Here is a 22,017-nt window from a genome sequence, read left to right as displayed (position 1 = left end):
TTTGTAAGTATGAACATAAAATAACATTAAACTCAATGATAGTTTGCATTAAAGTTTTATACAAATTACACAGATAAATAGCATTCTTGGAGGTGAAAGATCAAAACAGTAAACCTAACAATTAATTAGCATTTGACCTAAAGCATACATTCTGCTGGATGGTGAGGTCTATATCCTTCACAAGTTGAAGGGCTACAAGGTCTTATTGATTTGGACAAATCAGTTTTAACATTTGTTTGGTGCCCATGAGCATGACACATATGTTGGTAATTACTACTACATCTAAGTTCAGTCTATTTACTAGAAGCCTCTAAGTTGTCAGTGTTGTCTTATTTGGTGTAGAGTGCACCAGTTTTACTCAATGTTGTCTTATTTGGTGTACAGTGTACCAGTTTTGCAATCATCAGCATATTTTGATGACTAACATTGGACATTTCTAGTGAAGGTTTGAGACAATAATCAAATGACGCTGGGTCCAACACTGAACCCTATGCTAGAACATTCCACAAATGTACTGATTCCAAGAAGTGACCAAGCCGCACCGTTTCTGCTTCATCCTTAATTAGAATTAGACTGCAATCTCTTTAACCCAGAGTTGACTAACTTTACGGTGATTAAAATTGTTAAGAATTTCACTATAGGCAATTGAGATGAATGTTCTAGGTAAATCCATACAGACAATAAAAACAGTGGATACTCATATTTAATGCTTGATTGATGGCTCATTAAATTCTATCATAATAGTTGAGTATGATTAATTATATAGAAAACTGTACAGAATTACAGTTAGGTCCAGAAAATTAGTTTTGTTTTTAAGATTTGGGCAGTTATTTGAGAAGGCACCTTTTGTAGCTTTTGCCAGTTACATATTTTAAATTTATATGTAATTCTGTACTTAGTAAGAAGAACTAACTTTAACAGCTGAGGCAACAAAAGCCAATATCCAGTTTTCTGAAGTAATGTGTTAAATAGCCAGTGGACAGGAAGTAATGATACTTCTTTTAACATGTATGTCAACTTAGCAGATAGCAAATCTAGACCCATACTCTATGTGGGTTTCGCATTAAATAACAATGTTTGCACTGCATCTATAAATATTACCAGGCACTGAGAGGCAGGTATGTCAAAGTGACAGGATATCGATGTTAAGGTTCAACATGGCACTGTGTAATAAGAACATCTAGAGCATTAGCTCTACTATTTAGCTCATTAGTCTAATCAGTGATGCATCTTTGGCATACCTCTCAACTCTCCAGATTTCCCCCCTCATATTTTTGGTATGTTGCACAAAAAATTTTCTTTTTTTGGCAAATGATTGGGAAATGAAGTCAGAAACTACTGACAGACATTTGAGTTTCAGACTTCACACCCTTCAGAGATTTCATGCTAATGCAAAACTTGTTATTCTACCAACTTTCTAAGTCTATAAGAGATATATTGAAACTGTCACTATTTTTGGGTCTATGCTCCCCCATTATTTATGGCTTTGTCCAGATTATTGTGCTGAAGTTGAGAGGTATAAATTCTTTGGGGACAATCACAGAGAGAGCTTTGAGTTGAGTGCTTACAAACTGATAAAATGTGTTATTGCTGTTATGTCTAATATACGACTGATGTTTAATCTAGAACTAAATTCTGTAAATGCCATTTTTGCTATAAGCGTTTGTTAGCTTACTTTTGTTTGAAGATGAAGAAGATTTGAAGATTCTACATGCAATGCCCCCTTTCTTCACAAACATACACATTTCTGGTAAACATAAATGTCCTTTTCAGGTCTAATGTGCCAATTTTATGGCTTTAAACATACTTTCTTCGCACCTCCACAATATATATCAACAATGAATGAAAAATCATCAACCTCATATAGGTTTTAAGTGGTTGTTTGTGACCTTACTTCCATGACAGAAGGAATTAGGAAGAATACAGTCAAATAGTCAGAAACACCAAGAAGTTTAATAGCTTTAATATTATTTGAAATATTATTAGTATTAGTCAAAATTAGATCTTTACTGTTTATTTCACTTGTTGGAAATGAAGAAGCTGCTCAAAGTACTTTGCACAGAAATAATAAATCAATAAATCCTGATGTATGATGACTTTTAGCAGACATTGTTTTCCAGTTTATATATTTGGATAGTTAAGGCTGTTTGCAGAATGGTAGGTATAGTGAGAACAAGTACGTCTGGCTGATGATTAAGGAAGTCACAGTGCTTGACAGTGTCCATACTCACAGTCCTGTAGCAAGTAATATTCCATACTAATATTAGCAACAATGTATATCACAACAATTACAGATTCATTAGCAGATTACTTGAAATTATCCTACTAGTAATATAAATGTGTACAAAAACAGAAACTGATCCTCCCCATAATCTGGGGTTCTAATACAATAACACTTCTCAAGCTTCTATATACTGATTACAAGAGAAGTGTTATAATATAGGGATAGTGTTGATGATATTGGATGAGGAACACACACAGGAGCTTGGACAACATATGTTGGGTATGGAAAGGGATATGCAGAGGTGAGCCAGAGGCTTGGTGGAAAATGCATTATTAAATACAAACACCACACTCTTTTTTTGCCAGCACTTCTAAATGTGTTCTGAGTATGTGTCACCCTAGGACACTGCAGACCCCCCCATGATGCTTCATCTACTTTAATTCCATGATTTTGGCTGGCCTTCAGCCATCAGGATTCAGAGGTACTCATTCTGTTAATAAGTCTCATCTATAGTTCAAACATTTGACAACCTTCTGTGCTTCCAGGTTTGCTGTTTTCATGTCTTCAATAGAGGTATGTTATTTTGCCAACATTTTAGCAAACTTTTCCAGATGAAAGGCTTTGAACACCAGGTTAGACTGTTAAAAATGTAGTTTTACTTGATGCCAAAGATTACAAGTTTTGTCACTGCCCAAAATACTTCTATGGTAGTTTGAGGGCTATGGTATTCATTAATGTCTAAAATACAACTCCATGGGTTATTTCACTCAAAGACACTACTGCTGCTAAGAATATTACATTAGCTAGTAAGTGTTTTGTGTGTGTGTGTGTGTGTGTGTGTGTGTGTGTGTGTGTGTGTGTGTGTGTGTGTGTGTGTGTGTGTGTGTGTGTGTGCATGTGTGCCTGTATATGTGTGTGTGTTTTCTACTTATGATTCTGTAGTTTTTCTCCGTATTTTTTCAGTAAAACAGAAGTAATAAATAATCTGCTATACATCACCTGCAGATAAAATAAAGATATATGATTAAATTGGAGGAACAAATCACAGATTAATGTGAACATTTCTCTCTGATGGCATGCTGGCTGCAACAATGGAATCCTGTGTTGTCATGATAGTGATCACCAGACTTTCAGCTTTAATGTGATGGATGTAGGCTGACAGACTGAGACAGCATGCTGACTTGAAATAAGCTCTGCCTGACAACTCACATTAAAAGGAAAATTACTGATGACTATTACTGTACTGCAGAAGTAGGACTATGTTTTATCCATTTAAAGATCCAAGTCTCTAAAAAATGCTGGCAAACTCAAATGGTTCATTACAGTAATATAATTATTACAATCCAGTCAGCGTCAGTTTGCATAACTGTGATGTAGCTTTTAAAAACAAATAAAAAAACAAATCTACTATAACTGTCCAGCTAGTATCACACCTGTAAAAGAAAAAAATCAGTGCACATCAAGGTAGGTTGGAGTGACGTCTCACACAGTTAACATTGTTCCTACAGGCGTCTTTCACCATTTAGTTTACAACATCATGGCACAGTCCAGTGGCAGGTTATACTAACAGCTTTCTTTACACTTACACAGCTGCTGTGACACTTCAGTGTACAGCATTTAACAGCACTTTTCCAGGGTACTGTTTTATGTAAAATAGTTTCTGAATACCACTGCTGAAATGCAAATGTTAATTTGGTGTAACTGCAAGGCATATATTTGAGCTACCGTAATTTGATAAATCTAGGAAGTGAATGATGTGCCATTTCTAGTTTGTCATTCAAAGTTGTTTCATTCTTCAGCTTTTAAACATTTCAGTAATTACACATTAGCATGTTAAAATGTAGATTTACTTAAAGGTGGTCTGACGGTGTGAGGACATCCGCCTGTGCTACTGCAGACCCAGGTTTGACTACAGGATTGTATGCCGGAGTAACAGCTGACGATTGCAGGCTCTCCTTTTTCATGGCAGAGGGGACGGGAATGAAGGAGTGCTGAAAAGCTACAGATAAGGCTACGTGGTCAACACTGGAGACGCTGTATGTGTAACAGTTACAGTACAAGTGTAAATAAAATAAAAGTGTAACGGTTACAGTAGGTGTCAATTGGAAAAAATGTGTAACGGTTACAGTAGAAGTGTCCAACAGCCTCCCCTGCATGAGCATACAATGACCTCCAAAGTAAAATATTTTTTTTTTTTACTGCTGTAGTATTTAATTTTTTTCTGGTCCACAAAATGACAGCTGTTGAAAACTGATTTCATGAACAATACTACAGGCACACAGAATCAATACTTAGTGGAATCTAGAATCAATGCTTAGTGGAATCTCTATTTTTTCTGTCTGAATAATTGTTGTATTATAGCAGTTTACAGTTTACCACACATCCACACATCAGAGAAAAGCTGATATTTGTCCTTGCGTTATGGGGCAGTATGGGGCATTTCAGTTTAAGCTCTAATCTGTAGCTTTGATCACACTGACAAAAATGACAGTTGTCTGACAGTTGCTTATTCCATTGTTAACAAATACCATACAGCCTCACTGTCATTGGTCTTGTTTTTGCATAACATTTTGTTCTGCATCAAATTCTGTTTCACTAATGTATGACATGGAATTTTTGCAAATCACAGTTGATGTCAATAAAGCTGTACCTACCTATGTCGGTCATTGTCACCCCAGGAGCGAGCTGGCCATTTGTAAACGAACTGTAGGTAAACAGGTTAGGTACAGGAGTCAGATCATAAATAGGCTCTTGTTTTATATGTTTGATACCAGTCATGTCTATCCCAGACTGATCTGGGGAGGGTTGGGCAGAATCCACATTATAATAACTGCTATTGACGACTTCCGACTTAGGCAGATCAATCACATGTCCATTAGAATAAGTGCCACCAATTTCATTGTTCAGATTAGTTAGGCCATTGCTAATGCTGGTAGAGTACACTCGGGCCAGGGCTTCTGCTTCGCCACTTTGCTGTTGCCGTTGCTCTTGCAGTCGCTGCTGGTGCTTCTGGACCTCTGCATATAGGCTATCCCTCTGTTTTTTGGACATCCTTCCAAACTTCACAGCTGGCCAGAACAAAATAGAACAGACATTAAAAATGTGTTCATCTGCAGTTAAGCAATCCACAGAACGTGGCAACTCTTCTCTTTCACATTAACGAAAGACTAATAATAATAAAAACAATAATAATAATTACCCATGGGGCCCAACTGAAGTTTGTAAAAAGTATCTCCTTAATGATCTGTAGTACAGGGTTTGAACCCCCCCCCCCCCCCCACACACACACTTTTGTCTACTGTGTGATTCTGACCAAGTCACTTAACCAGACAGTGGTTTGGGGAAACTGGAAATTCAGGCTAGGATCTTTAATGGTTTCCAGAAATGCATGCCTAGTAACCACCTATGAACTTAAATATACATGTGCTAATAGATATACCCATTGTAAATAATACATGTGCCAATAGATATACAAATTGTACATGGCAATATTTGAAATGGCTCATGATACAGGCAGCACTGTAGTTTTTGAAAGTTTTTGAAGTCCTGATATACTATTCTTTCTCTGTGTATCACAAGGTCTGATGCAAAAAATGCAAGTCACAGCTGGGCAGATATTCATTAGTATCACTGCATTCTTTTTGAATGCATAGTTCACTAAACAAAGCAAGAAACATTGATAAAATAATGCAAAGATAAGAAAATGGATTTCTATCATTTTCCAGTATACAGTGTAATTTAAGCTTAAAGCTTAAATGGCAGGAATTATTATTAATTACCTTAGATAATGACCCATACAATATAGCAATCAATCCTTAAGCTTGGGCTTGTTATTCTAATACTAGATTACAAATTATTCAGTATTTCATGGATTTGCATGTGTACATAAGACTATGTGAGATTACCACCAATGCAGAGTGACATCTTCAAGCCAAGGTCAAACAAGGACAGTCAGAACATAAAAAAATGAGATATGTTACATTAGCAACTACTCTGCCAGGGATAAAGTAATCATTTTTCTAATATGCAGTTCCTGTTGACTGATGTTTTATTTAGTACAGAAGGGAGTGAGATAGTATCCTTTGGTAAGACTGCTGGAAGTTCAATGGCAAATCTACTATGTGCAAGTTTTATATTACATTAAAATGTACAGTGCAGTAGTTACAGCAGTTTTATAAACAAGCAAGCCTTTGTAAACTGTGCTATGACCAAATCTAATATACTTGTGTTACTAGAATGGCAAACTGCAGGAAGTTTGTCTTAATTGTAATGAATAGATACACCACAGCTGTAGCTCGACAAAATGACTTCTAATCTTGTTTACTAGATATTTGTTGTTGTGGTTTTCTTTTGGAAACAAATTGAAGCAGGTCACCAGAATTTGAGAAACATAGTCTCTGTGGTAACCTAGATGATTTACCACAATATAATGGAGGCTAGCACAAAAGTTCAAAACTCACCAAACACAAAGCACCAGTGGAGGAAATAAGGCTCAGTCCTTTCTTTGAAAACCAATTTAATGCCAAAAACCACGACAAGTCAATCCAGCTTAGCAAGATGCACCCAAAAAACTAACTTCAAAACACAGTTCAAAAAACAGTTCGTTTTTTGGGTGTATCTTTTTCAAAGAAAGGACTGAGCCTTATTTCCTCCACTGGTGCTTTGTGTTTGGTGAACCTAGATGATTTGTCGGGTCTATATCAGAATAGTGAAGAGGAGTTTAATCGAACGCCTCTTCGCTGACACATAAACAGTAACACACTAAAGCACAAACGCTCAGAACAATGATTTCTTTCCCTGGGAAAGAAATCGGTAGCACTAACAAACAAACACACACACTTTCAAACATTACAATGTGGGAGGCTTCGCTCCCCACACACCCCCAACGTACCCCCCTTAACTTAATATACCAACTCCAAGATCGCACTACAGCGGGGAAAGAGGCAAACACACAGGGAAGGCCAAGTGATTTCTTTCCCAGGGAAAGAAATCGCTGTTCTGAGCATTCGCACTTTAGTGCATTCGCTGTTTATGTGTCGATGAAGAGGCGTTCAATTAAATGCCTCTTCACTATTCTGATATACATCCGATTTAAAACATGGTACTTTATAAGCTGTGTACCATATCTTGGTACAGTATGAGTTCTATAATATTAAGAAGGTATGAACAATGATTATTTTGCTAACAATCACAATGCAGTATTACTAACCAGTACTGAGAAAGAATGTTTATAAGCAGGTAAGGCATGTTTAATATGTCCCAAGATGTATTATTTCAATGACTTTACAATGACACCGATTCAAGTTGTAGCCAATGGTTTGTATTCGTAAAACAACCAAATACACCACCACGGATGTCAACGCTATGTTTGTATAGTTTAAAAAAGTCAGCTCTTCTGTTCATACTACCTACAACAGTCAAATGTTAAAACAAAACTGTGCATCATGAAAGTGCACCTGTTGAATATAAGCTTTGCAAGACATTATGATTGTCACTACACAGTGTTAAACTTAGCATGGATATTCATGTATAGTCAATTGTAACTTGCCATTCTTAGAGGATCACTGTCTAAGCATCAGGGAATCCTTATCTAACATACATTCAGCAAAAGGAGGGCAGGAGGGCAACCTAGGAGGAGAGGGTGAGCAAAAGGAGGGCAGGAGGGCAACCTAGGAGGAGAGGGTGAGGGTGAGTTATACTGCTTTCTAGTTCAGAACAATAAGAGGAGGAAGATGGAAGATTTGTCCTTTACTGACAGCAAAGCATAAATGTTGTATTTTAAAACATCCATGTGCACTTTTGAAAGAGTGGGTTCCTGAGTAGGAAAAAGAAAGAATGAATAAAGGCAGAAAGAAAAGAGGGCTAGAGTGATACTTTGAAAGGGACAGACAGAGAGAGAGACACATGAGAGGTGAGAGAGAAGTAGCAAAGTCAGAGCTCCTGGAGAAAAAAAGAAAGCAATAAAAAGCCAGCTAAAGAGGGCAGAGTGACAATTTTTAATCTGAAAGACAAATAGAAAGCAAACGGTAGATAGCCACCAAAAATAAATAAATAAATACTAAATGAAATGCAGAAAATATATTTTAAAAATATTAACCTCTTTTTGGAACAGACAAACAACTAAGAGGAATGCAAGTAGCAGGGAGTTGCAAACAGCTGTAGAAAAATGAAAAAACAAAACACCTCATTCTATAAAAAAATACCCTCAAAAGGTGCTAATAAGGCAGTTATGGGGCAACCTCAGCATCTTGTAGGAACAGACAGACTGGCAAGGAAGGTAGAAAATGGAAAACCACGAAAGAATGGAAAATGTGTCCCATATTGGAGTAGACTGAACTGACAGGACATGAACAGAAAAAAATGTAAAAGGAGCAGAATTATTTTAAAGCGCATGTTGCAGGAAATAAAGCAATGCATATGCCGATCTAAGAAAATAATATTTGTAATACAGAGTCCATTGAGCAAGATTATTATTTCTTGACATTTACCTGCTATACATTAAAACTTGCTAGTATGAAATTTGCAAGATGTGATTCATACCAACCAATTTGGACTAAACCGTAACAGTCTATTTCTAGACATCAGCTAAAGTGCCACTTTTAATGGATTTCTTAATTAAGAACATCGATAGCTTTGCTAGATTTTTCTTGATCTTATAGAGAAATACTGTCAGAATACTAACTGGCCTCACTGACCTTATACAGTCCATGACTTTGTTTTTGTTAATACATTGCTTAATTTTTATTCTTAACAAACAAGCTGAATGACATGTACAGTACTTTTAGGATGCTGCTAGTTCTGTAAAAATTGTTCCCTCTGTTATAGTTATGTAAAAAGTGTTCCCTCTGTTATAGTTATGTAAAAATGTCCCCTCTGTTATTACAATGCCAAAGATCTCTATTTTATTTCTAGATGTGCTTGCATTATTATAAAATGTTTTGCAGTTTTCTTTCAATTCAATAATAAGATATTTCTCCAGTACAACCTCTGACCTTTTAATCATTGCCCTAACATCTGATTATATTTTATGGATTATCTCAGATGGGAGTTGAGTCAGAGGTGTGACATATTTTACTTAAAACAAAACATGCAGTTCTTCTGAAAGTAGCATTATTTTTACTCACTGTGTCTGCTACTTATTAAATAATTACATTATTTTAAAAATAGCTGCACATTCTTGTTAAATGCTACTTGGCACGGCTCTCAAATTAGCTTTAATTAGGATAGCATTAAGTGGTTAATTATTAATTAAACTAGGCAGACCACTCCAGTCAAATACCTTTCTGTGGTAATTGAAATCTAGTACTAAGCATTACAACACAGCAGAATGTACATACAAAGCTCTGCACAGTGAAAAACTATTGCAAAGAACAAACACACCGAAAGACAGGATGAATTCTACTTCATTCTTCCTGAATGTAAAAAGAAAAAAAAAACATGAACTGAGTGGGATTTAGGTTGCTCTAGTCACGTGACCATAACAGATAAATGGAATGAACTATACTGCAGGTGCAGAAAATAAAGATATATATATATATATATATATGTGTGTGTGTGTATACACACACACACACACACACATATATATATATATATATATATATATATATATATATATATATATATATATGGGACTACCTTCTTTGAACGAAATTACATTTAACCGAATTTTACTTACCTGGCCTCACTTCTCCCAAGCTGCATTCTATCATAACCACGGACTGCCGAAATCCTTTCCCTGTGAAAAGAACCACTTGGCCACCATGGGAATAAACCTAAACGGACCAAAGAAAACCCACCAAAGTGGGGGGCTTCACCCCATACCTCCCATGTGAGGGGCTTCTCTCCCACACCCCCTGTACTTAAATATACCAACTCCGAGATCACACTATACTGAAGTTGTTCCTTTCACAAGGAAAGGATCTTAGCAGCCTGTGGTTTCAGTAGAATGCAGCTTCTCTGAAATGGGGTTGGGGAAGTAAAATTCAGTTAAACATAATTTCGTTCAAAGACAGAAGACCTATATATATATATATATATATATATATATATATATATGTATGTATGTATATATAGCTTATATATTGTAAGAATTGTTATATTTTCCCTTAGTAATTAAAGGTCGTACATAGAGACTGCTCATTAGATGCACCACTTGACTAGTGGAACATCTGATTGGGTGGAAGAGCTTGTGCTTTTGTGTTGTTCAGGAGCTATAATGTGGAGGGAGTTAGCAACTATATGTGGAAATTGTTCAGATTTACTGGTTTAGCAGACAAAAATCGTGTGCTGTATAAGTTTTGCGTTCTTCTTCTGTTACTGACTTTGTTTTCTGTACAACTTAAAATTTACATCAGAAATGTCAGACTTTGCTATTTGCTTTAGGTCTACTAGAAATGCCCACGTCCCAGGAGTTTGGAGACCAAAGCCTCTCAGCCAGAGACCAGCATCATGTAGTTTGCACAGGGTGCATCTCAAGCTTGAACTTGAATTAAGAAAAATGTATTTAAATCTGAGCTAGATAAGTGTGGCAGCTGCAAGGTTTGGGGGGACAAGAAGGGGTGGGAGTGTACCTTAGGTTTTTAGTCAGCAATCAGCAGGAGATTTAGTGTTAGGGAGCAGAAGTGGATGTTAGGTTAGGAGTAGATCATGGACTTTAGTCAGTAGCACAGCATATTTGGGGTGAAGGGACTGATTGGGACTTTAGGTTTAGGAAGAGGGAGTGTAATTTTAGGATTAGGGTTATAGAGCAAGGACTCAGGTTTGGCTTAGGGGCCAGGTGGCAGTGTTACCATTACAGTTAGGGCTCTGTTAGGGCTGTGCACTTTAGCAGGGTTGGGTGATAGGAGGGTCAGTTAATTAAGTGGAATAAGGCTAATGGGTGTTTGGGCACTTGTGGTTGTTAGTAAATACGTCACAAGCTACTAATACATGAGCACTTGCAGCAGACCTGTTTGTTCCTATTACCCATCTCCAAACAGTATGCATCTATAAAATGCTAAGTGAAAATTAGATGTATTTTTGTTTTCACTGACCTTTAACCTATGCGTTCCACTAGAAAATGCTCTGCTAGGTAACAATATATAATTCTTCATAAGTGTCAACAATTGCTTTTCACTTGCATTCATATTTTTGAAAATAAAATTCATAAACCATCACATCTCTGCATTTTACGCGGCTCAGGATTTACTGCCATAATGCCACCTTCTTCATTTGTCCACTGAAAGTAATTGTAATCAATACTCAGTAAAGCACAGCCTTTTAATATCTTATGACCTCTGTATGCACTCATTTTATTCTTACTGGATTTACCTGGCATGCTTAACGAAATACAATTATGAGTGATTTTCTAATTACACTGTTCCAACATCCATGCACTATCTCATATCTTCTCCCTGCCACTGGTTTATGACCTGTACATCTTTGAATTTATGGCCATGGTACAACATTTTCTTAATTTGGTGCTGCAGATGGACCTTTGGAACTCTTCTTAATTAATGACTGCATTACTAGGATGTGTTTTTCATTGGAAAGGTCTATGGAATATGGGAGGAAACCCAAGCAAGTCAACAAAAGTCGTTGTGAACATAGAAAGGACTTGCACACTCCGCAAAGAAAGTAACACATGCAAGAGATGAACTGGACAACCAGACACTCTGAGGATGCTAAAGCTGAACAACTGTGCTGTCCCAAAGTGTAGTCATAATATGAAAAATTCTTCACCACCCTACTGCAGTTAGTCATAAACCATATTCAGGACAACTGATTAGCGCAAAAATATAATTTTACTTACTGTGATCTTGTGTGTCCACTTAAAGCATTGAAACACACCATCAATGAGCAGCAGCCAGTGATATAAGTTACCATTCACTTTGTTTCACTGCTTTATATGTAATATATATAACAAAAATTAAATTTCAAGATGAAAGAATTGCAGTTATAAAATACACTGCTACATAACTTAACACAAATTTCATGTATAGACTATTATTATAAACAATTCCTTTCCCTAGTACAATTTGTCTTATTCCTTATGTTGTATTCCTCCATTGATGACATTTATTTATTTTTTTATTCATTTACTCTTTGTTAGGGTGGCCGCGGTGGTGCAGCGGTTAGTGTTGCCATCTCACAGAAAGAGGTTCTCCGATTTGATACTTGGCTAGGGTGCCTTCTGTGTGGAGTCTGCATGTCCTCCCTGTGGTCGCGTGGGTTTCCTCCAGGTGCTCTGGTTTCTTCCCAAAGACATGTTGTAGGTGGATTGGACACTCTAAATTGGCCCTAGGTGTGAGTGTGTGCATGTGTGTGCCTTCTGTGGAAGGTTGGGTGTTGGGCTGGCAACTCGACACTGTAAAAAAAACTCCACTGCCAATCATGAGCAGACAGGTGATCCACTGTGACGACCCCTAACCGGGAAAAGCCAAAAGAAGAATTTATTTACTCTTTGTTGATCAGGTTAATCCCACTAGGCCAGTGGAGACCCAAGGTGGTATTCATACTGACCAGGAGAAATTTGGCCAGGGCAATGAGGAACTTCCTCAACTCATTTTAATATGGGTCATGAGATATTTTCCATTCATTTGAGTTACCACCAACTTATCAGATGGGGCTTCAGTTTACCATCCATCTAAAGGATGGCACTCTCAGGAGTCCTGCTCCACCCCTACAGTGTCAGCATTGAACAATTAATGCAAGACAAGTGGAGACTACACCTCATTTACTGCCCTTGTCCCTGTATAGAGTCGTGCATGAGAGCAGTGAACCAAGCTGTTTAGATGACCTGCACTACCCAAATGTTTACAAATCCACCTTCCACTGCTGCTTATATAAAACCAGTTTGTAGTGTTAAATTCCTTAATAGCTGGCAGGATTGTTTAACAAATCGCATCCATGATCACTGAGAACTACAGCCTCCATGATGCTCACAAGTTACATTGATATAATTGTTACCCATCAGTAATGCACAAATATCCTAAGCCCATCCAATCCAGCTGCAGGATAGCAGACAAGATGATACATTATTTACCCAGTGACTGCATAACACATACCTTTTCCTCCCATGTAGGAAGGTACTGACATTTGATTAAAACTTTGCTAAAGAGAGTTTTGTTTATTTTTATATACCCTCCCCTAACTCCCTCCCAACCCCACAGAGTTCCAGGCTATTCCACTCAGGTACTGTATTCACCTGCCCCAGTATCCTCCAGCTGTTCCATTCTGATTACCCTGCACATGACACTTCACTGGGTGGGATCCTGATTTCTTTGGAAGTTGACCTCAACAGTACTCATTTTTTAGGCCTCTGGAACAAGAGATCTGATGGGGAGCCATTAATATGGAGCTTGAGATGACCATACATGGGACAGAGCACCAACTACCCTATTTATGGCAGTAGCTAGTGCAATGACAACAGGATATCATCACTGCCCCCTTTGTTATACCTGAGAGACTCTTGGTCTCCACAACAGGTTGTCCATGCACTGAATTCCCCATGCCATCCCAGGATAGGAGAGCTGGCCATTGGCTACTTCATCCTAGTCCCTTCTGCTCTACTGGCAGCCTAAGTCCATTCCCAAACGTGGTGTGACAGTGACATATATGAACGCTCGCCTCTGCACCACCAGACTGAATGAAGATAATTTTAGTTTAAAACGGCAGTCACCCACTGTTCTGTATTCTACACATTATGTGATATCTGGAATTCAAATGTCATACTATTTTGGATTATAATGGAATTGTACATTCAATTTTTAAGAATCCAGTATTTTCACGAACACATGTATGCTTTAGAATGAGTAAAGTCAGAAACATAGCAGATTTTTAAATCTGATTGTTGTCTATTATCAGTTTATCTTAACAGTCAAATAGGTTCATAGGTTCATAGGTTGGTACTAGGCTATCAGCCCTAGGGCCTATACCTGGCTATTTCTTCCCACATTATTTACTTTCCTGGACCCCTGTATACTGATGTGATCCCTGGGGTGAATTTCCTTTCTCCCATCCAATCATCAAGGTTCCTCTTGAAGAGGTCCAAAGAGGCACTCTGCTTGACATGTTTGGGCAATCTATTCCAGAGTCTGGGGAGTCTCTGGGTCAGGAACCTATCCGTCCAGCATGTTTTGTTTATTGTGATGACAAGGTTTAGATCCCTGGTAGCTCTGAGGGAATGGGATTTCTTTAAGTGTAGCATGTCCAACAGCTCTGGGTTTGACATGGCCTTGTATGTTAAGCAGAGATACAGAGTATAGCTGGAGTTTTTGGTCAGCATAGGGCATCTGCTTTAGGCCTGTGATTCTTTTAGTGAGGTATTTCTGAGGCCTTTCCAGTTGTTGCAGATGTCTTGAGAGGTACATACCAAATGGGGCATTGTATTCTATAATGGGTCTAATGAGGGATGAGTACAGTGGGACAATGACCTCCTTTTTTCTGGATGAAAAGCCCTTCGTGATGAGGTGTGCCACATAGAAGGATTTCCTGATTGTTGTGGCGATGTGGTTATCGAAGGTGAGACCACTGTCCACCTGTGTCCACCTCATTCTTTCCTCACCTGTCACCCTGAATTAGCATCCAGCATCTACACATTAGACATCCTCCACTTTCAACCAGTCAAGACATTATTTTGGGCATAAAGAGTCAACATCTTTTGTATTAAATAAAATACAGTTTGTGCTGGAAGGATATGATAGCTTTACATGTTTTTAGTGTCACCCAAGGGAGTGACAGCAGTTTGAATTTCACTAGAAATTGAAAGAAAAAAGGTAAGACTCAGAGATTTACATAGAAGCAACCCCCTCCCCATTCGTTCAGTGGAGTGGGTTTATCCCCACCACTGCCATGTTTAATATTATAAGGTGCATTTCTCCTGCCTCATTTTTTATTCAGAGGTAGTGTAGTTTTCAGACTAAGTGACATTTGGACTTTTGGAATTCACAGTATAATTATGTACTATCATGTTACTTAAATATTGCCATTGCAATTAAAAGCCTGGTTTTCTGCAAGCCTATTTTTGCAAATAGAAATACATGTATTTAACTATATTCTCAATGCTTCAGAATATGGAAAATGTTTAAAAAGGGAAACTAGGAATGCTTAATCAACCTTTGTAAATGAAATTTAGTTTCTGTATGAACGTCTCGCACTTTGGATGCATATTTCTAAGGTTTTTCAGAAGTACCATCCCTACAGATTTTAGAAAACTTTAACAACAGCTGTGTGAAAGAAGTCACTGGCATTTTTTTCCCAGAGCATACAAGAGACAGTTAGTAACTGCCTGTTAAACGTTAAGTTTAGAAATGATTAAACAATGAGGCAAAATAATGAGTTATATAAAATCCTTCAGCGGGGGATTGGGGCTAAAGGATAAGACTTCAGAAATACAGTTTAGGACTATCTATGTAAAGAAATATACATATATAAAGAAATCCCATCTTCTCCTTGATGAGATCTCATGAATGTTGGCTATTATTCTGGAAGGCCTTGCCAGGAAATAAGCAGTGGTGCGCTTACAGTAAGAAAAAAAGTCAGCTGATATATGAAGTAAGTTTGAAAGGTAGATAATTAAGAACACACTACAAATGTGTTGTATTATACTATACATAAGGGATTGAATTTAATAACAGAACAGATATTCTTATAATGAAAATGTTCATGTCATGGGTCGAGTCAAGGTTTGCTGTGTTACTAAACACTAAAGGCAGGGAGAAAGATGTCTACTTAAGAATACTACTGTGTATGGCCTATGCTTTTGGTCTGCAGCGACTATACAGACTGACATTGAATTACTGTTACTAAATTAAAAGACCCTTGAAAAGAGGCACAATAATGCTATAGAAAGAGAAAGTTTTCAACTCTAAGTCTCTGAAAAGTCAAAGTAGACACATTAGCTGTTAGATAATGAGGTGACTTGTGACTCCGCTCTCATAAGCAAAACACTGGCCACAAGAACGTCTGATATACAGGAGAAATGCCTTGTAGATTTCTTTTGTATGAATACTTTGATCACAAACGGTCAGCAGCTGTTCCTAAGTCAAGCTTCATTGTCATGTGTTGAACAGAAAGAGAGCAGTAACTACTGTTTCAAGAAGGGCTCTTATGCAAGTGCATTTGGAAAATTGCCTATAAAGGAAAAAGTTATATTATACTTAATCTGCCAATTACACCAAACCTCATTACAGCCTCGCATGTTGCAATACTCAAAGCACATTGTTCCTATTATAATCCTATGAATAGATCCCACGAAGCTTGCAGTTCACTTTTATTAGTGCAATTAAATCCAAATCCCTTACCGTCCCGAGACATTCCAAGAGCTAGACACTTCTGTAGTCGACAATGCTGGCAACGGTTTCGATTAGTTCTGTCTATGAGACAGTTGCGTTGTCGTGGGCAGGAATATGCAGCATTATTTTGCTGACTCCTCCTAAAGAAACCCTGAAAAATATACACAATTCAGTTAGTACTAGGAAAACTTGTATTCCATTAACTGATAAAAGTCCTGCTCTGTCAAAACACTGATCAGTCATGAATAAGTCTATGTCAAAACCATGCTTTAAGTGTACAAAGAACCCAAACGGCAACATTTCAGAAAATGTTGTGGGCATTAATTTACATTAGTCTGCTGCACTCCTGTATTCCTGTTATACTGTACTGGAACATAAAAGAAAACGGGTATCACAAGTTCTCTCATCTGCTCAAAAATGTAATGTCACTTTCAACATAGTAGTTAACCTTATTCCATAGTTATGAGTGGTACCACCATTACTATTGTTTGTAATGCAGCACTTCATAATGAAGCATTAAAGAAATACCCTATATACGTCACAACTCATGCTTACAATGTGGAGGTCTTATCTAGATTTCATTTACATACAGATACATACATATAAATATAAACATGACACACAGTTTCTCTAGGAAAGCTGTAAAAGTTCCATTAGACTTGTTACTATCAGAAACCTAAAATCATTACTTGTAGCATTTTATAGTTCCCACAATACTGACAGTGCAGTTTAGGTCATACAAAATGTAGTCACTTATGATGGACAGTGCAAATAAAAGATAATATGCAGAAATATGTTTTGACCATTGCCAGAAAGGCCCAGTTTTTACTCCTTATTAAAATATCATTTTCATCAAATGGCAGATAGTGATAGAATGGAAAACATATTGTAAATTAAACAAAGGTCAAGAATAAAATAAAAATCATGTGGCATGTACTTAGTCAAACAATTTAGAAAGTAAATACCAATAACAAGCAGTGGTGTTTGTCCCCAGAGGAACAAACCCCCTTCACCACCATCCCAATGTAGAAGGCAAACCGTTCACAAAAGCATCAGTGATTATACAGCTAGCACACATGACTAAAGCTCTGACTTGTTAATGGAGCTGTTTCCTGTACCAAAGGTGCAGGATTTGAATCTTTCTATCTTCCTTAACCTACTGTGTGACCTTCAGTAAGTCACTTAACCAGAATATGTTTTGGGGCATTTTTGGAATTTGGGCTAGGCTCCTTTATGATCTCCTGGATTGCAGGCCTAGTAGCTACCCATGAACCTAAAAGATAGATTGTCATATAACAAAAGAACATTATTTTTTAAAGAATCAGATCAACATTAAATCTTCTAGTGAAAGATTAACCGCTATAGGTCAGCAAACTGCACTTATGTCCTGTTTCTAATGCCAGTAAATAATTTCCTAAGCTACATTCTCTTGTTGAAACACTTTTTTATTTTCCTATAAACATTAAAACTTCATAAATGGTCCCTTCTTCAAATAACCTTTTAATACAATGCTTATAGCTCATTTACTAATATGAATATCTGTTCTTTAATATGCTTCATGTAATGACATAAAGACTTATCCTAAGTGTTATAGTTAAAATATCCTGGTTTATTATTGTAACTCTCTACCTCCTTAATTTAACCTGATTTTAGAGTATCACTATAATCTTTTACATATTTACGTAAATTTTTGTCTGGGGAAATCACTGGTCCACAATGACCAATTTCAGGCCAGCTCAGGTGTGCAATGCACAACTTTGATGTGGTAATTATCCACATAAAGTGGGCTACTAAACCTAGATAACAGATGACAATGCTTAAGAGAGGCACCATAGACAGTTTACATAATGAGATTAATATCATTCAAGGACTGTCAGGAACTATTAATAATGTTTTACATGTATTGAAAGAGTTAATATGTCTGCGGGTAGAGTGTATACAGAATAATAACAGGATTTGTGAGGAATCATGAAAAAGATGTGTAGTATTGTATATATCTGTATATAAGTAGGTTTGTGCATAAATACGTATACATTTAAGGATGTATTTGTGACTGTACATGCAATACACTGTTTATTAGGTTAGAATACATTATGTAAATGTTGCCTCATTCAGTTTAAAAATCTATATTAGTACTGATACTCATTATGGGAGGGAGTGATATAGGTCAGGAATATATTGGAGAAGCAAAGTTTTCTAGTATGAGAATGATATTAAAGAAAACTCTGGAGGGATGGGGAGCTGAGATGTATAAAATTGTGTGTGCTATTTTCAGTTGAAAGCAGTTGAAATAATTTTGGCATCCAAGCCAAATGAATTATTTTACAGTATGTGGATGAAAAGGTGGGCTCTATGATTTACATTAGTAGCAGACTTACATATTTTATTGTAGCCCTGCTCAAGGTTTGCAAGCTGGGGTGAATGCAAATTTGTAAAGATGGGGACAGCATATGAAAATATGGGAAGCAAGTATGCAGTTGCTGGGCATTTGTGAATCCATTTTTGCCCTATTTGGCAGTGCACGTTTTGGTTTCTTTCCTTGACTACCTGTTGGATATGGTGGTCAGATATTTGATTTGTATAATTGGTTATGTCTAGGAGCTGTGTACTGGTGTCATCTAAGAAAAGAAGAATGACGTTAATTCTTATGTCAGAGGTCAACTTGGAGGTGAACAACATTAGGTTTTATATTGTTTGAAACAAAGACAGAATGTATTCAATGTAGGTGAAGGAAAGTCAGGTGATTTTTCTGAAGGTCAGAGATTGTTTTGGCTGTACAGGTAATGCTCGAATTGTCAGCATATTGGTTAAGGGATGAGTTAGTAGAGCTAAAAATAAAGTTGTTGATGAATATGCTGAAAGGTAGGGGCCAAGTATTGAGCCCTGAGGGACTCCAACTGTAGGAAGAGATGTGGATTTGGGTTGTGTGTGCCATTTTATACTTTGGTCATAATTGTACAGTAGTTATTAAACCATTCTAGAGCTGAGGGATAAAGACCAAGAGATGAGGGTTGGCAGGGTAGTTTGGAGTGAGAGATTGTATAATTGTATCAAAAGCTTTCAATAAGTTAAAGAAGACTGATAACTTAAGGTAATTATTATTTCTGTGACTGAGAATTGTTAAGGAAAGATAGTGGAGCAGCAGTGACAGATGTTGTGGGAGGGGCCAAATCCATAAAGAGATGGGTAGAGACAGTTGTATGAAGGATATGTTAGTAGGTGAGGGTGGATGCATTTCTCAGGTATCATAGGCAAAGCAGACAGTATGCTGACATTAGACAGTGTTCAGTAGAGGGGTTGCCTTTGCATAATGGCTGAACACAGAATTGTTCCCGTGAGGTAGTGAATAATGATTCCTGTATAGATCTGTTTCTAAAGACAGAGACAGGGTAGGCAATGACATCAGCAGCTCATTTGATGGCTAACTGTTTTAATGAATACAACATTTATTACAGAAACATTTGATTAATGCAGTGGGATCATTTGCCTCCATCAAATGGACGGGAAATAAAATGTTACAGCAACTACTTATATATCATGGCTTACATCCAAATCATCGCCTTTACCTAACTATTCCCACTACCTGGACAAGGAGATACAGGAAGTTAACCATGCTGAAAGCTATATGATCTGCTGAGTTAGCCAATAAATTATTCAGAAAAGGCCAATGACCCAGGTCAGATGTATGACATGATGACATAGTCTCCAACAATTTTCACTTCAGCCACAAAGACAAAAATTTAAATGTTGAAAACAAACTTGACAGGATTCTCACCTTCTGACCTGTGGAGATCTGCAGTGGAAAACCTAAGGCCAGATCATATAACTCTCGGTGGATTCAAAGCATCTCATTTATGTGGTTACAGAATGGGAAGAAATCAAACTTTTTTTTTTTTTTTATAGATACCACCTTTCAGTCACCATTGTTAACTCCAGAATAATTCAGAAAGGATGTACAGTGGGCATAAAAAGTGTACACACCCCTGTTAAAATGCCAGGTTTTTGTGACAGAAAAAAAATGAGACCACAATAAATCATTTCAAAACTTTTGCCACCTTTAATGTGACCTATATGCTGTACAATTTAAAACAAAAAAATCTATTAGGGGAAAAATATAAAAAAAAAAAATGTACAGTAAGCTGGTTGCATAAGTGTGCACACCCTTAAACTAATACTTTGTTGAAGCACCTTTTGATTTAATTACAGCATTCAGACTTCTTGGGTAAGTGTCTATCAGCAGAGCACATCTTGACTTGGCAATATTAGTCCACACTTCCTTGCAAAAGTGCTCCAAATCTGTCATATTGTGAGGACATCTCTTGTGCATAGCCCTCTTCAGGTCACCCCACAGATTTTCTATTGGACTAAGGTCTGGGCTCTGGCTGGGCCATTCCAAAACTTTCACTTTCTTCTGATGAAGCCATTCTTTTGTTGATTTGGATATATGCTTGGGGTCATTGTCATGTTGAAAGGTGAAATTCCTCATCTTCAGCTTTCTAGCAGACACCTGAAGGTTTTGGGCCAAAAGTGACTGGTATTTGGAACTGTTCATAATTGCCTCCACCTTGAATAAAGCCCCAATTCCAGCTGAAGAAAAGCAACCCCAAAGCATGATACTGCCACCACCATGCTTCACCATGGGGATGGTGTTCTTTTGGTGATGCAAAGTGTTGTTTTTGTGCAAAACATAACTTTTAGTACTGTGGCCAGAAAGTTCAACCTTGGTTTCATCAGACCATAACACATTTTCCCACATGCTTTTGGAAGACTTGATGTATTGTTTTGAAAATTTTAGTCGGGCCTGAATGTTTTTCTGTGTAAGAAAAGGTTTCCGTCTTGTAACCCTACCACATAGGCCAGACATATAGAGAATATGGGAGATAGTTGTCACATGTAGTACGCAACCAGTACTTGCCAGAAATTCCTTCAGCTCGTTCAGTGTTGCTGTAGGTCTCTTGGCAGCTTACCTGACCAGTTCTCATCTTGTCTTTTCATCAATTTTGGAGGGACGTCCAGTTCTTTGCAGCGTCACTGTTGTCCCATATTTTCTCCACTTTTTGATGACTATCTTTATTGTGTTCCATGGTATACCCAATGCTGTGGACATTTTTTTGTACCCTTCTCCTGACTGATACCTTTCAACAATGAGATCTCTTTGATGCTTTGTAAGCTCTCTGCAAACCATGGCTTTTGCTGTAGCAGGCAACTGAGTAAATATCAGGAAAATCGTACTAGGACAGCTGAACTTTATTGGGGGTTAATCAGAGTCTCTTTAATTGAGTAATGGCAGGTGTGTACCCAAGAAGACCGAATGCTGTAATTAAAGCAAAAGGTGCTTCAACAAAGAATTAGTTTAAGGGTGTGCACACTTATGCAACCAGCTTATTGTACATTTTTTATTTTTTATATTTTTTTCCCTAACAGATATGTTTGTTTTTCAATTGAATTGTACAGGTTATAGGTCACATTAAAGGTGGGAAAAGTTTTGAAATTATTTATTGTAGTCTCATTTTTTTT

General features: G+C 37.3%; 1 protein-coding gene across 1 annotated transcript in view; it reads right to left on the bottom strand.

The window, feature by feature from the left end:
- The window catches only part of RORB (RAR related orphan receptor B), a 993,527-nt gene that overhangs the window by 253,086 nt on the left and 718,424 nt on the right, over window positions 1–22,017 (bottom strand). Inside the window, exons 3-4 of the mRNA XM_044060844.1 lie at window positions 16,510–16,651; window positions 4,879–5,292 (exon numbers count right to left, since the gene is read on the bottom strand). Of these exons, the coding sequence (XP_043916779.1) occupies window positions 4,879–5,292; window positions 16,510–16,651 (556 nt within the window). The remainder of the gene's footprint in view (window positions 1–4,878; window positions 5,293–16,509; window positions 16,652–22,017) is intronic.

Source organism: Protopterus annectens, chromosome 2.part0 (assembly GCF_019279795.1).
Source record: "Protopterus annectens isolate FY-2018-M chromosome 2.part0, PAN1.0, whole genome shotgun sequence".
NCBI classification, from domain to species: Eukaryota; Metazoa; Chordata; order Ceratodontiformes; family Protopteridae; genus Protopterus; species Protopterus annectens.
Note: the sequence above shows the minus strand (reverse complement) of the source record. Positions and strands in the feature narration are given on the sequence as shown.